General features: G+C 41.9%; 1 protein-coding gene and 1 pseudogene across 5 annotated transcripts in view; one reads left to right on the top strand and one right to left on the bottom strand.

Moving 5' to 3' along the window:
* Positions 1-16,560, bottom strand: part of RERE (arginine-glutamic acid dipeptide repeats) — a 429,037-nt gene that overhangs the window by 142,393 nt on the left and 270,084 nt on the right. Inside the window, exon 1 of one of the 5 annotated variants that reach the window (XM_060283510.1) lies at positions 2,454-2,712. The exons of the other annotated variants lie outside the window; for them this stretch is intronic. Within the exon in view, the coding sequence (XP_060139493.1) occupies positions 2,454-2,479 (26 nt within the window). The 5' untranslated portion in view covers positions 2,480-2,712. Of the gene's footprint in view, positions 1-2,453; positions 2,713-16,560 lie in introns of those variants that run through there. 5 annotated transcript variants of the gene reach the window in all.
* On the top strand, positions 4,330-4,622 carry LOC115865128 (large ribosomal subunit protein eL37 pseudogene; annotated as a pseudogene).

Genomic DNA, 16,560 nt, shown 5'->3' with positions numbered 1-16,560 from the left:
TTTGGGGGAGCTCTTACTTTTACATTCTTTTGAAAACACACACTGTCTCTCTTCACCAGCATTTCCTGATACTCTTGAAGCCCAGCAGGAGGGGAACAAGAAGCCACAATGAAGCTAATCATCCTCTTTCCGATGTCCACGCCACCCGGGCCCTAGACAACATCCCCAAACAAGGGAACGACTTCCTGTGCGCTGCGCCTTTACCTCTACCACCACCAGACAAGCCTGGAAGCCTCAGAGCGGAAGGCGGCTGGGCAGCAAATAACCTTCCAAAAATATTTTCCTAAAACGGGAAAATGTAGTACAAATGCATGGCACGTAAGATAAAGCTCTAGTGACTCACTTTAGTGGATCTGAAACACAGGAACTGGGCTCTTAACCACAAAGGGTCCCCACAGACCCCGGTGGCAACTACAAGTCCTCGCCGTCCAATCAGGTGGCTGCAGGCGAGCTCCACAGACCACCAGCCAGCCAAGCGGGAGGACTCGGCCAGAGTTGATTCAGCCACCGGTACAGCCTCCTGTTCACATCTGATTTGCCAAATGTAAAAAAAGTTTAAGAAGAATTAAAGATTCTACAACAGAAAGGCAGTTCCACAACTGTTTTCCTAACAAGTATTCCCGACTCAAACGGTGGGCTTCTGAAACGAGGCAGAAACTTGAGTCCTGCAGGCCTCCCATCAAGGGCTGCGGCATCCAGCTCCTGCAGTCTAGAGAAAGGGTGACCTCACACTCACAGGAGACGAGCCAGAAGGAAGAGTAAAGGTGCTTCTAAGTGAAGTGAAAGATGGCAAGTTCCAGCAGCAGTGTTACGTGGCGTGGGGAAAAGTAAAAGTGCTTATCTGCCCCAAACTCCTGAAGGCAATGTTCAAATAAATGTGACCAAAAGGGGAGGACAGCCCTCACAGAAATGGAAAAGAGAATTAAAAATCGTAGGTAATAAGTGCAATAACCCTAAATTATCCCCGTATAATTCACCTCCTTAATCACAATCCCCAAATCGAACCTTCCAGAAGCCAGATTATACTTCAGTAACATTTTCGGTGGCTATAATTCATCGTTAGCCTTCCTAAACTTTCCGCCAAAATCAGGGGCCTCCTCAAACAGGAGTTAACCATGCCCAGCTCCGTATTCATATACAACGAAGGGCTCACATGAAGAATTTCTCCCTCTATCATGAGCGTACAGTAAATTTCTTCCCTATCCTCTGAGAGTTTCTCACTTGCACATTCTTCTATTGTATGCTTCCTTTCATCCTCACAAAGACACAAAACTTAAGCGTCACTTCAAAATTTTTTCCAACTTCTATCAGATGAAAAAAGGGGAGAGGAAACAAAAAGGGACAATTAATATAATTCAAAAACTTCTCTTAATATCTACTTGGGGAAGAATTCAACTTGTCCTAAATCTGCATATTATGATTGGCTCCCTAAGTTAACTATGTTGAGAGCCATCTGTCTGAGCCCAGTCTGCAAACAGGACACACAAAAAGCATAACTGCCCCTCACAGAAAAGACTGGTGTCCGGTCCCATCAAGCAGTGGGCACAAAACCTGGCCTTGTAGACGCCTCCACCTTCTCAGGCATCAACTCCTCCTGTCACTCCTCTCCTGCAGAACTCGCAAGTCACACAACAAAATACACATACACAACAAATGGCACCTTTTGCTAAAACAAACAGAACGAACCAAAAAACCTGAAACCTCAACTTCTAACACAAATGTCATGGCGAACAATTTTTCGTTTTTAATTGCCAAGAAATCTTCCATAAGCTCCAAAAGACAGGATGGACTTGGAAGCAATAGAAAATGATGTGACATAACCTTTCATTTCTTAAAAAATCCATTTTAAGGTGATATTGTTGCAACCATAATCCATAACTGTTCCCTGCATAGGTCAAGACGTATGCACTATTTCAGGCTTCAGAAAAAGATCACAAGAATTATAATTTGCTCTGGCAAACAGGCTCTCAATCAAAACAAGTTCCACCCACCTTCAAAGCAACCAATAGCTGCCCACCTACCACCCTTCCTAAATCGTCCAAACAGAGCCGCTCGGGGGCCCAGGCATCCCGACCAGCCCCACGCAGCCCGGCAGCCTACAGGTTTGCTCTGCAGGTGTCTGAAGGCAAACAGGCTCGGCACCCGGCACCCAGAAAGACTCGGGCTGAAACTGCACCCGGAGAGGAAGAGGTGAGGGAAAGGGGAAGAGGACAGGGACCAGAGGGACCACGACGCTCTGCGTTTGCTTAATGCATCTCTGAGTATACCCCGTTCCATTCTCAGCTCTGATCTCACGCTTTGCACCACCACCTACACGGCCAGCCAGGGCTGAATTCAAGGCTCGCAGGAACATGCACTATGAATGATGAAATGATTCATGAACATCCTCAGAAGTGAGAGAGCTCAGCAAAACCATCACACTCTTTCAGTGAGGCCGGAGGAAGACAGCCTACCTGCAGGGGCTGAATGCATGGTCCATGCCTAACAGAGGCCCTGGTGAGTGTAGCTGCGCCCTGCGCCTCCGCTTACTGTGCAAACTCTGCCCTTTCTACTCTAGCAACTCAAAATGGAGGCACATGCGGTCTGAGAGACCTCGCAGAGCTCGCACTGAGCTTGTGCTGTGACCTAAGCCTTCACGCAGGACGCAGAAACTCCCCCTCACACTGACAGGACTGAGCATGTGCTGTGACCCTCCCTCATCCATACACTGTCTCTCAACGCAATCAATCTCAACCCTGCTGTTTCCGTAAATAAAGCCCAGCCAACAGACGAGGCAGCTTCTCCCCGCATACCAAGCTAGTGTGCAGGGAAGTGGGGCTGCAGAAAGGGGATCCCAGACGGCCAACATTAGGGAACTCGCAGGCCGAGCCACTGAGAGGCTGCAGACAGATGCCCTGCTCTGTCAAGACAACAGCAAGTTCTGTTTTGTCTTTTTAAAAAATAAATAAATAAATTATGTTTTAAACAGAGAGATCATCAAGAAGGAACAGAATGAAAAAACACAGATATGAATGACTATACACAGGATTAGCGAACAGGAATACTGCAGTCTATTTAAAAACACAGCAGTAGCTACCTAAGGGAAGCAACCCCACAAATTTCTTTTTGAAAACTTTAAACATTTGGAAAAAGGTCACACGAACAATCCTGGCAAAGTTATGGAGTACTGGGTATCACTGCAGCCACAAACACAGTGCGGATGATGTAGCAAGCAGAGTGTCTAAAGAATACTGGATTTCAGGCAAAGAGCTTCATCTCCCTTCGATAAGAAGCTCTAAAATCACTTAAATAATAAATAAAAACATCTCCTAAAGAGATACTAACCCAATCAGAGGTGTATAGCATAAGGAATGCACTCCTAGCAATAAAAAGGGCATGAAAGTTCAAATCAAGAGGCCAAAGAACAAGCACCCTGCCAACAAATACCCAAGCACCCAAAACAAATCTCAGTTTAGGCCTCTTGATTCAGAACTCTAGGCAATTCTCTGTAACACTGCCCATGAAGCTAAATTCATTTAAAAATTTAATCGGAAGCAATTTCCAAAGCCACATTAGCAAGACCACACCATCCTAGTCATCTGAGCACTACAAACTGTTCATACTGCCCAAGCACCAGCCAACACATTTGCTGTTAAAATCCTTAAAAACACACTTTATGCTCTCTCCCCCAACCTCCACCTCCACCAAAAGGCAAGCTGGTCTGTCAGCCATATAAGAAATCCTAGTTATGGATGTGTATGTGGGCTTAGTTTCCATTTGCAAACCAAGAAATGATTCTGTACAGTTATAATTTAAAAAGAAAAGAAAGACCATGAAACTCCCCCAAATTTACAAAGGACAAGAGAGGGTAGGAAAGAGCAGTGCCAATTCTGTTTCCCACAAATGTAACGGAATGAGAAGAAATTAAAACCTGCTTAGAAGGATACTCAGCGTCCTCAAGATTCCTAAAGTAAACGCAGGACCTATTCCACTTCCTTGGAGCCCGGTTATGCTTTCAGATCAACCAAATTGAGACTATGATTAAATAAAAAACTCTCATCATGCTAAAAAATGTAATTTACACAAGAAATGCCAAATACACTTAAACAGGTTTCACCTTTGACCCAGCACATGAAGCAAGCGTCATGTGGCTGGAATATCATCTTCCCGGCTGGTGCGTAAGACAACACGTCCCCAAAAGTGTGTGACTAGAAACAGCCCAGAGAAAAAGACTTTCTAAAAACAAGAGCAACTGAACTAGAACATAGCAGCAAATAGCATGAATATGACCACCAAACTGTTTCCTTCAAAAGTGCATTAAAAAAAAAAAAAAAAAACACCAGAAGCGAGATGACGAAGGGAGGGTCATCATTTGGAAAGCATTGGAATGAGACGCACATGTGTGCCGCCGCTGTGGCTCTAAGGCCTACCACCTTAAGAAGTCCACCTGTGGCAAATGTGGCTCCCCTGCCACGTGAAAGAGAAAGTGTAGCGGGAGTGCTAAAGCTGAAAGACGAGACACCACCGGGACTGGTCGAATGAGGCACCTAAAAACTGTATACCGCAGATTCAGGCATGCATTCCATGAAGGAACAACACCTAAACCCAAGAGGGCAGCTGTTGCAACATCCAGCTCCTCTTAAGGATTTCAACAATTAGTCACACAAAAAATGTTCTGGTTTAAAAAAACAAAACAAAACAAAACAAAACCACCAAGCCCTTTCACACATAAATAGCTTACTTGGAGTACTCAGCATAAAATAATAATTTAATAAATTCATCTTTACTCTGAAAAACCACAGTAACTGTTCCATGGAGTACAGCATAAAACCGGTTATTGGGATAGCAAGTCAACAAATGGGGACTATAATCTCAGTCCCACAAAATGCCCTGAGTGACACTAAGGGCAAGTTACCAACAGCCTATGGCCTGTTCTCTGTGATACTGGATCCCAGTTGTGACCTCGGCCTACTGCAACACTCTCTTCATTGTCTTTGCTGACACTGTGTCCTCACAGCTGTCCTTTACATACCACTTGGACAGACACCCCTTCTCCCGTGACCCCTCAGCGGCAGCACACCCTGGAGCTCACTCCCAAGGCCTCTTCTCTTCCACGTGGAGAATGCATCCTCTCTAGCACAGCTCCAGCCAGCCCCTCTCTGGAGACGCCTCTTTCCTAGGAGCACCTTGGAAACCTCAGACAGCTCTGCTGTCCTCCTGCTGCACCTCAGCTCGCCGCACCCTTCTCTGGGGTGCCGCAACTCTCTTAAGAGATGTTAAGCTCCTTAGGGTCAAGGAGAGTATCAAAATCCCCTTTATTGGAACCCCCCCAACTCTCCTGTTTTGTGCTTCCAAAAAAAAATCGGATGCACCGAGAGCATAATGTCACTTACACATAATTTATACATAAAAGAATTACATAAGCTAAATCTAATCATGAGGAAACATCAAACAAACCAAACTGAATAATATTTGAAAATATACTCTTCAAAAATGTCAATATCATGGGGAAAAAAAACAAAAAAAAGGTTAGGAAACATATTATGAAAACAAAGAGAGGCAAAGGATATTAAAGCAATACAACAACTAAACACCAATGCATGATCATGGGGGGGAATTACTATGAAGGTCAGTATTAGAAAAACTGGCAAAACGTGAGTGTGGACTGTGTTAGACTACATGGTATTACATCGATGTTAACTCTCCTGATTTTGATAACCATACTATGGTTATGTAAGAGAATGTCCTTGTTCTTGGACATTTAAATATCTGGGAGAAAAGAAGCTTGATATCTGCAATCCATTCCTAAATGGTTCAGGAAAGGAAAATACTATAGAGAGGATAATTAAGCAAAGATGGCAAACACAGAAAATAATGGGCAAAAACAGAGATAATAGAGCAAATCTGTAATAAGATTTAAAAGATAATTAAATAATACTACATAAACTAAAATCAATGCAAATAAAATAATAAAGCAAATATGGCAAAATGTAACAATTGGTGAAATGGATGGAAGATACACGAGAGTTCTATGTACTAACCTTGTAACTCTTTTTTAAGTTATGTACATGAAATTCCAACTAAAAAATTTTCAATACATGAAACAAAAAATATTTATACTAGCCTTCAATCATCAATCTTCATGGAATCTGGAGACCAGACACACCAGTGGCAATGAGTGACCTGCCTGCCCACCTGCTTCCATAGTGCTCAAATCCCCAAACTGAATCCACTTAAGAACCAGCTAGCTCTAAATTCAACCCAACCTCAGAGTATGCGATCCGCCCTCCTCCTCATCAGAGAAAATCAAGGAGCTCTAAAACCTGAAAACTAAGTGAGCCAGTGTGCCACTTTTAACCATACATTTCAATTCTAGAAACGGGCTCTGTTTCCCCAGACCAATCCTTGTCTTGAGCTGAGGACACCTTGGAACTTTACTCAGTACTTACAGGCCTCCAAGACCCAGGACTTCTTATTTCCACTGGTTGTCTTGAACACTAGATACTTCCTTACTGAACAACCTGCCTGGACCTCATTCCTGCCACCATGTTGCCCTAACTTGTCATTTGGCTGCCGGCAGGGATTTGCATGCAACTTGCACGTGGGTTGCCCTAGTGCTTCCTTCTGAGGCCTACTGCTAGGTCTCCCCAGAAGGCCGGTGATCCTGGTACATCTACATTGCCTCTGGATCCTAGACCTCCCTCTCTCCTCCAATTACTCCTTAGTGAACAACAAGTGAAGGGTTAAAACTTCCAAATACATTAAATGGGGGCTGAGCAGGTGAAATGCATATATTATACTAATAGATTCTTTCTAAAATTATAAATGTTTATTATATAAAAGCCAACTGAATAATCACTCTGCCACTATAATACTTAATGTTTAGTGAGCAGAAAATTTATGTTTATCAAAGGTAAAGTAAGAGCTGCAACATGGAAATTTCCTGGATTTAATTTTGAAGTGTTTTCTACTCTCCAGAAATAGAAAAATGTTTTATTTACTAACAAGAAGTTATAACGGGGCTTCCCTGGTGGCGCAGTCTGCCGATGCAGGGGACTTAGGTTCGAGCCCTGGTCCGGGAAGATCCCACATGCCGTGGAGCAACTAAGCCCATGCACCACAACTACTGAGCCTGCGCTCTAGAGCCCATGTGCCACAACTACTGAGCCTGCGCTCTAGAGCCCGCGAGCCACAACTACTGAAGCATGCGTGCCTAGAGCCCATGCTCCACAACAAGAGAAGCCACTGCAATAAGAAGCCCACGCACCGCGATGAAGAGTAGCCCCTGCTCGCTGCAACTAGAGGAAGCTCGCGCGCAGCAATGAAGACCCAACGCAGCCAAAAATAAATAAATAAAATAAATAATTTTTAAAAAAAGAAGTTATAAAACAAAATTAGCAATGAAATGTTAACATTCAGGAAACTCTAGAGAAAAACACTCACTGGAAAAAAGATATTCTATTTGACTTTTAATTAGTACTAACTTCCCTTCGAGAGAAAAGGTTTCAGAAACAGCTTATTTAAACATTACTTTGAAATTGTCCCTGGTGTGTGCAAATGGAACTGAGCTTTATATTTATAATGATCTTATATCCAGTAAGCATGCTGATTTATCTTACCAGTTCTAACCATTTGTTCACATATTTTCTCAGATTTTCTATGGTAAAAATTATTGCACCACCTTTAATAAAGGTTCATTTCTTCATTCCCGATCCTCATATATTTTCATGTCTTAATGGTCATGGGAACCTTTCTATTGTCTCTGATTTTACAGAGAGTATTTCCAACACTCTGCCTTTAAGTACGGTGTTTGCTGCAGGTTTTCAGTAAGTATTCGTCAGAATAAGGAAGCTGCACTCTACAGTTAACTTGCTAAGAACCTCCCACCCTGCAAGTACTGAATGGGTGTTGAATTTTATCAAGTGCTTTTTCTACATCAAGATGACTGTATATACTTTCTTCTTCAATATGTTAAAAAATGGTAAAATGTTAACAGATAAATTACTATTAAACCATTCATGTATTCTATAAACCCAACTTGAACAAGTATATTTTTAATGCTTTGCCAGATTCCATTTCCCAATATTTTATTTAAACATTTTAAATGCATGTTCATAAGTAAAACTGACCTATAAATCTTACTTTTCAATCTGGTTTTGGAATAAAGGTTTTACTTGCCTCATAAAATAACTTGGGGAACCTACACCTTCTTTCTCTGTTTTCTAGAACGGTGGTAGAATTCACCTGTAAAGCGTGAGTCTGGTTTTTTTCTTTTTGTTCTAATGAGAAGAAAAGGAAAAGTCCTGTACAAATTATGGAAACTGCCTTTAAAGGGAGAAGGCATGCTTCTTTTACCCACTTCCTCTTTCTTCCAGCCTTCAATCTGGATGTTGCGGCTACCATTCCATCACCTCCTTGAGCACAAGGTCACGGCTGAAGTTAAGGGTACAGAGGTGGCCCCTGGTATCTGCAGAGCCCAATACCAGCCTAGGACTGCTTCCTTTGAAACTTTGCTTATATGAGAGAGAAATGAAAGTTCTATTTTGTTCAAGCCTATTATATCGTCTCTTCCTGACAGTTCTAGCACTGAAGTTCTTAAATGTGTATCTTACCATTTATTTTATCTGATTCAAGTTGAAGACACATAGTTTCCTCCAACATTTTGTGATTTTTGACAGTGAGCTCAGCATTCAAAGATATTTTACCTGTATATACCCTACAGGTTCTTCAATGAGAGTGTGTCCTTCCTCCAAAATTGTACATGTTTCTGTCAGGTGTCCAGGGCAGCTCACTGGCACAAGACCTTCTTTTTTTTTCCTTTTCTGCGGTACGCGGGCCTCTCACTGTTGTGGCCTCTCCCGTTGCGGAGCACAGGCTCTGGACGCGCAGGCTCAGTGGCCATGGCTCATGGGCCCAGCCGCTCCGCCGCATGTGGGATCTTCCCGGACCGGGGCACGAACCCGTGTCCCCTGCATCAGCAGGCGGACTCTCAACCGCTGCGCCACCAGGGAAGCCCGAAACCACTTTTTATATTATATTCTCATCCTGGAGTTCTTGTATTTTTCTTCTTTTATGTATAATAAATTTATTTATTTGTTTGCTTGTTTTTGACAGCATCAGGTCTTCGCTGCTGCGCGCGGGCTTTCTCTGGTTGTGGCGAGCGGGGGCTACTCTTCATTGCGGTGTTCGGGCTTCTCACTGCGGTGGCTTCTCTTGTTGCGGAGCACGGGCTCTAGAGCACAGGCTCAGTAGTTGTGGCTCGCGGGCTTTAGAGCGCAGGCTCAGTAGCTGTGGCGCATGCACTTAGTTGCTCCACGGCATGTGGGATCTTCCCGGACCAGGGCTCGAACCCGTGTTGCCTGCATTGGCAGGCGGATTCTTAACCACTGCGCCACCAGGGAAGTCCGTCTCGTATTTTTCAAGAGTACAAATTCAAGCCCCAATTGTCTTGGGGGCAAGGCCCAAAGTTATGAGTTATAAGGGGAGTTCTCCTTCTATTCCTCCTCTTCCTTTTTTGGTCTGGAGTACCAAACACAGACAGGTTTCCCTGTCATCTCCTTCTAGTTCCAGATATGTTACCTAGTTCACCCTTCCACCAAAAGAATAGGCCTTCGATGGTCCTAACTTTATACAGGCTCTCAGCTCCAACTCCCTAAATCCTTGAGATCAGGACCCCATCTCCTGTACCTGGTGCGTGTTAAAACCAAAGACACCATGTGAAGAAGATGAGCAAATGGCCCGACCCCTCTCACCGCAGGCTGCTGAACTTTTCAGTTTCTCTTAATTCTTGCGAGCTCAGCTCTGCATTTAAAAGATTTGTTGTATTTTATTCAGTATTTGTATATGTTTACTGGCAAACGGTTTTTGGAATTATCAAATCTGGGTTTTGGTCCTATTTTACTAAAGTTCTTTCACCTTCAGTCAGCTGTGTTTCCAAATATACACGTATTCTCATCCCAACCGTCTCCAGTACCTGCCATCACAGGTAAATGTTCTGAGAGTGCAAATGTGATGACAGAGGAAAAGTGAACAAGAAAATGTTCGTATCCAGCTCTAGCTTCTCACCCCCAAAAGCTATACAGACAATGAGTTGTGATGAGTAGAAAAGTTGACTTCACTAAAACAGAAGTGAATTTTGAAATGTCTCAAATCCAAATTAACTGAGATAAGGGAGATCTAGATTGTCACTTTACAGCCGAAGTATAAATATCTATGTTGAAAAAAGATGGTCACAATGTTATTTGACCATGTTATTTAAATAATGGAAAACCCATAGATGTTCAATAATATGAGGACAGATAAATTATGAGACATCCATATGATGGTGTATACAGGGTGCTCATTACAAATGTTTGTAAAACGTTTAATGACGTGGTACTATGTTCAAAACAGAAGATGATGAACGAATAGAGGAATGCGTGATTATTTGTAAATTATGTATAAACAATATTTTAATTATAATCTTAAAACATACACATATACCTATACAGGTGCACAAAGATGTATATTCAAGGAAAAACACAAATATAGGTTATAGAATTATTATAACAGTTTGCTTCTTTAATTTTTGAATTTGTCATTATTTTCTGGTAAGCACGTGTTTTTCTCTTCATTAGAAAGACTAAAAGTTATTTTCTAACACAGCCAGAAGAAAATACGCTGTATATGAATCAATCTACGATGAAATCATAGAAGTTAAGAGCACAAGGTTTTGAGTCAAACAGGGCTGGGATTTCCTGTTTACTAACCTTAGGCAGCTGTTTAATATAATATCGATTTTCCTTTTCCTCATTTATAAAATAAAGATAATACCAACTTCAATGAGCTTTTACGGGAATTAAAAACTAAACAATCCAGGACAGAGTGAGCATTCACTTCATGGTAGTAGTAGTTGTTATCGCATACGTCTTGAACAGATGATGTTATAAATTTGATTCCTTGAGGTGGCACTAAGAAATATCAACAGATAAACCTACTAAAAATACAGCTTAAGATGTCAAAACCCATCCATGTGTGAGAGAGAGCAGAGTCTGGGATAGGAAATTGGAAGTAAAGATATTAAGGACAATGAGATGAGGTTTTCTACTGTTAAAGGTGAGAATTACAAATAAGGAAAAAGGGAAAAAAACCTTGCAGGAACCTTGTATTATTGGATTAGAGTTGGAAAATTTGGTGTGAACTCATGGATACACATACACACAGATATGGAAGTAGATGTAAAAGTGTGCATTACCTCCCTTCCCCTCAGCCCCCAAGCTCTGTTCATGCAGAAGGCCTGAGAACAGTGATACAAAGTAATGAGCATACCGAGCATCACATCTGGGTTCCTAAGTATCATTCTCCAAAATTTGGCACAATCTGACCTCAAAATGGTAGTAACAGATTATGAACAACTGGATAAAACTGGCAGCCATTAGTCCACCCTGCCATGGATACATGAATAATTCGAAGTTTGATGAGGAAGAAAGCATCTACAGGGTCTCAAAACAACCACCTACAGAATGGTCACTAAGGGACGTGTGGACACGGGTGGGGGTGGGGCGATGCACTGGGAGACTGGGAGTGGCGTATGTGCACGACCAGGTGTAAAACGGATAGCTGGTGGGAACCTGCCGTACAGCACAGGGAGCTCAGCTCGGTGCTCTGTGGTGGCCTAGATGGGGTATATATACCTACATGTATATATATAGCTGATTCACTCTGCTGTACAGCAGCGACTAACACAGCATTGTAAAGCAACTATAACCCGATTTAAAAAAAAAATTATAAAAGGAAAAAGAGAAATTGTACAATCGCAAAGCCTGGCAGACACCACCTTATTCAATGTATCACCGTGAACATTACCAGCAGTGGGACAAACGAGAATTGTGTAGCACCTAACGGATGCAGGAAAAAGAACACATGACTTTTGTACTGTCCCTGTCAAAGATAGACGATATAAATGCAATGATAAGAAAACATCATAAATGCAAACTGAGGGACAGTCTACAAAATAATTAGCCTATATAATCTTCCAAAGTACCAATGTCATGAAGTGAAGGAAAGACTGAGAAACTTTTCCAGATTGAAGGAGACTAAACACACATATGACAACCAAATACATAATGCTGAACTGGATTCCTTTTGCTATAGCCTTTTGTTATAAAACTTGAGTGGGGTCTGAGAATTCCAGGGCAATAATATTTACTTGGTAATTTCCTGATTTTGAAGGCTATATTGTGGTTATGCAAGAAAAATGCCCCTGTTCACAGGAAATACACGAAGTATTAGAGTGTGATATAGCCTCATGGTGACAACTTATTTTCAAATGGTTCAGTTAAGCAAAGATCTTCTAGTGCACTGGCAACTGTTCTGTATGGTCAAGACTGTTTCAAAACGAAGTAAAGAAAGATGAATCATACAAGTAAAACACTCAGCACAGTGCCAGGTGCACAGTGCTCACTAACTATAGCTATTATCAGTAACATTATTGCCACTGTAATGGGGGAGATTATATATATAAATTCTTGCAAGTGCCTCGGTTTATGATTACTTCTAAATATAAGGATAATAATACTTAAGCCTCGATATTGCTTTTAAAAAAAAAAAAAAACCTGCTTCCTGGAAGAAGAAGAAAAGCAGAGAGGGCACAGGTGAATTCAGGTGATCACAGGTGACCAGGGACATTCTCTCCTGGGTAAGACAGAAGATGAGATCTGAGCCCTCAACTTGTTTTCCACCTGATTAAACAAGAGAAGGCTCATGTTCAAGAAGCAAAGAACCAAGAATATAATCAGATTTTTCATGCTGCAGACCAAGCCTCTGATGAGACCACTGACACTTACATAAAACTAGCATTAGAGCGCGGGATTGCTCCGCGACCACCTATACACAGAATACTACATTCTATTTTACTTTTTTGGCCACATTGGGTCTTCGTTGCTGCACACAGGCTTTCTCTAGTTGCGGCGAGCGGAAGCTACTCTTCATTGCAGTGTGCGGGCTTCTCACTGCAGTGGCTTCTCTTGTTGTGGAGCATGGGCTCTAGGCACGCAGGCTTCAGTAGTTGTGGCTCGTGGGCTCAGTAGTTGTGGCCCACGGGCTTAGCTGCTCCGCAGCATGTGGGATCTCCCCGGACCAGGGCTCGAGCCCGTGTCCCCCTGCCTTAGCAGGCGGATTCTTAACCACTGCGCCCATTAGGGACCCAAGGAACTCTTATTTAGCAAAGGGAAACAAAGGGACTGGTTCCTGGTAAAATTCACTCTTAATAATTTAAAAATAAAGGCACCTCCTCTCAAGTAGCCACTCTGCAAACTTGTCCTTACTGGGACTCCATTCACTATTACTTCCTTCCCCTCCTAACTCACTGGCCTGAGGCAGAAAGGTAAGGAGAACTTTCCTAAGAAATGAAAGGTATAGACTCAGAAAAGGTCAAAGCACAATAAAAAAGGCACTGGCTAATAGGCCGAACCTGCAGAGGTGGAGGGATGGGAAGATGGGGAAAGGACAACCAAAAACTCAGTAAACCCTCCACGCTACAAAGAGGACAGGCTCGTTTGCTATAAAAAGCCCAAACCTCTTTCTCAATAAAATTTTTTTTTCAATTTTGGTTCTCAAATTTTCAATAAAATATCCTGACTGTAGAAATGTATTATTTCCCATCAACACTACTCACGTATTTATTTTAATTGTTGAGTCAGTTTCATCATGGTCAGTGAAGAAATTTACCCTACATTTTTAGCAACCGTATATATTCAAGGAACTTTAATAATTGATATTCCAAGCAGAGGCAAGAATCCCCAGTGCTCAGACCTCCACATGTCAGCAGAAACAACCAGATGGTTAATGATCTACCTGGTAGAATCAAGACATCTTGGGAAGTAGTTCATATTTTGCTTTTGGATTTAACAGTTTACGGAGTTTAAAAAAAAAAAAAAGATACTTCTCAATCTCTTCTTCAAAAGAAAATTTATAATTATTTTTGCCATTCCCGAAAAGGAACAAAAAACATGACAGTTTACAAAAGCTACCCTGTTTTTGTTTCCCCATTTTTATTAAAGAGGAAAACACAGTCCAGGAAGTACAACCTTTACCCATGGACACAAAGATGAAGTGGGAGCACAGAATCAGAACCCAGGCTGCCTGCGTCCAAAAGGGGAGATCCTTCCATGCTGTTGGTCTTAAAAGGATCAAGCAGTCAGATTAAATGGCCATGAGGTACTAGACAAATAAAAAAGCAACAAGGAGAATAAAAGGACAGATGTAACCGGTCTCTATGCTCAGCTCTTTTTACAAGCTAGAACCAACCTACCTTATTTATTTATTGTTTTGAACCAACCTACTTTAGTTCAACGAAGTATGCTGGTGTTGTTGACCAACGAAGTATGTTGGTCAAGTTCATGTATAAGGATTACTGGCTTTATGTACTAAGACCTCTGAGCTGAAATTTATTGACTTTAAAGTTTCTCACTAGATTTTGGATCATACCCTTCAAAGAAAATGAGAACATGATGACATTATGTTCAGAGTATGCTGACTGCAGAAGTAAATTTGGAGTGAATCTTATTTATTGAGCAACAGTGAACACTCCCTGAGTGCAGAAACGTCAAAACAAATTCCCAAAGCAAAGCCCAATTACCAAAGGTTCAAGCCCTCTCTCACCTACCAGCCCCCCGTAGCCTGAATTCTACCTGAAGCTAGAAACATCTGCCCCCACATTTTTTGCCCAAGTTTTGCTCCTTAAATGTCGTGGGTAGCAGGAACACAGCGTTACAACCCCTAAGCTAAGATCCTTAGGACCAGAAGATTTTCAGAATTGAGAAATTTTTGGATTTAGAAGGTACTACAGGGAATATACCAGGGTAATGCCACAGCAGTGTCTGAGCAATAATCCCTATTCTATCACATCGGTACCTTTGTAGTAAAAGCTGTGCAAATCCACACAAAGTGAACTGAATAAAGAATACAAAAAGTCTCACATCAGTTCAGGTCAAGTTTGACCTCAGGGTCAAATGAATTTCAGCACCCAACTTAGCATAAAAATGTTTTGATCCTCAGAGCTTTCAGATTTCAGAATTGAAAATAAGAGATTATGAACCTGTATTATTGTGGATGCTTTACTTATAGTAATGATCAGTACTCTGAGTAGAAAAAAATAATTAATGAAATATAAATTTATACCTAATAACACCGAAGTAATTCTATGCCGACTACAAGAAATCCACCCTCTCCAAATTTTAAAGGCAATGGACCAAAGAATTCATAAAAGTCTGTTCCCCACTAGCTCGCCAACCAAACCAGAAAGTTCTGGACAACCAGGTCCCTGATAAGGCACGATATTCAGAAATATAATAAATAAGTAGGTGGTGGGGGGGAGGTAGCCAGATATTGGGGTTTTAAAAGGATCTGTGATAAATGTGAGAGGAAAAAAAACCCCAATCATTCAGTGCCAGCTAAGATGCTAAAAAAATTATGGAAAATTACATAAGTCAACTTTTAACTACTATCAGAAAATTTGCTATGAGAAACAACTCTATCTTAAACTTCAGTTTTAATTGCTCAGTTAGAGTTCACACGTTATTTAAGGGGAGGGGAACAGTCGTCAAAGTCTGGAGTCACAGAATCACCATTCTTTAACTTCCAGTGGTCTTACTGATCAAGGTGCCATCTCACGAGATTATTAGAACGGTCCGACATTCCTCCCCAGATGACTCAGGGCAAAACAAGTCAGCACACAGCACCACACAGCCACAGTTACATGCTAGTCTCACTCATCTAAAATGAGGGAGACCAGCTCATCACACTGCCCCATCCCTCACAGACCTGAAGCAAAGACAGAAACAGAGGTAAGTTCTGCAAGGGCATGCACCCCAAGCATTCGAAGGACTGGGCTGTGCATAAGCCAGGTGGAGGAAACAGTTTTCTATACTCTGTTAAATCACATACACAGTGTTGATAATCTGGGCAGCTATGGGAAGTGTGCACCAAACCCCAAACTTCAGAGGTAGAAAGTAGTGCTCATGGCGAAGCCAGTGAGCTTGGGCCACACTGGCTTCATCACTGCAAATTTCCACGCTCACTCTGTGAGAAGGTTGAGACCTGCCACAGACTTATCACTAAAAGCAGACATTCAAATATTTGTTCACTTCAATTCATCCAACAACCCCCAAGCACTTCCACTATGCCAAGCACAAGCTGGACTCGGGGAACAGAGCCACAGAAATGAACAAACGGGACTAAGGTCAAAGCACTAAAGAAGTGCTTCAGGATGCAGATCCTGTAAACACGCTGCTACAGGTATGTCTCTGTGTTGCTTTTTCGGGTGAGATAAGTAATAATATATTCCTCTATCGCATGCCTAACCAATAGTTTAAAACAAAACTGATGGGAAGTATCACTCTGAATGACTACCAGTAACATACAATAAAAAATGCGACAAGAACCTGTGTGAGTCTCCAGCTTACACAGATAAGTTACATATCACTTTAAATGAACATTCAGCAAAAACAGGTGTATAACCAAAACTAGTGAAAAGTAAACCTGCTTGGCTATTATGAACCCAAGAGCTAAACACTTAAAACTCAAAAGCTATTTGGTCAATTC

The sequence above is a fragment of the Globicephala melas genome, chromosome 1 (assembly GCF_963455315.2).
Source record: "Globicephala melas chromosome 1, mGloMel1.2, whole genome shotgun sequence".
NCBI lineage: Eukaryota > Metazoa > Chordata > Mammalia > Artiodactyla > Delphinidae > Globicephala > Globicephala melas.
This window is presented reverse-complemented; position numbering and strand designations above follow the sequence as displayed.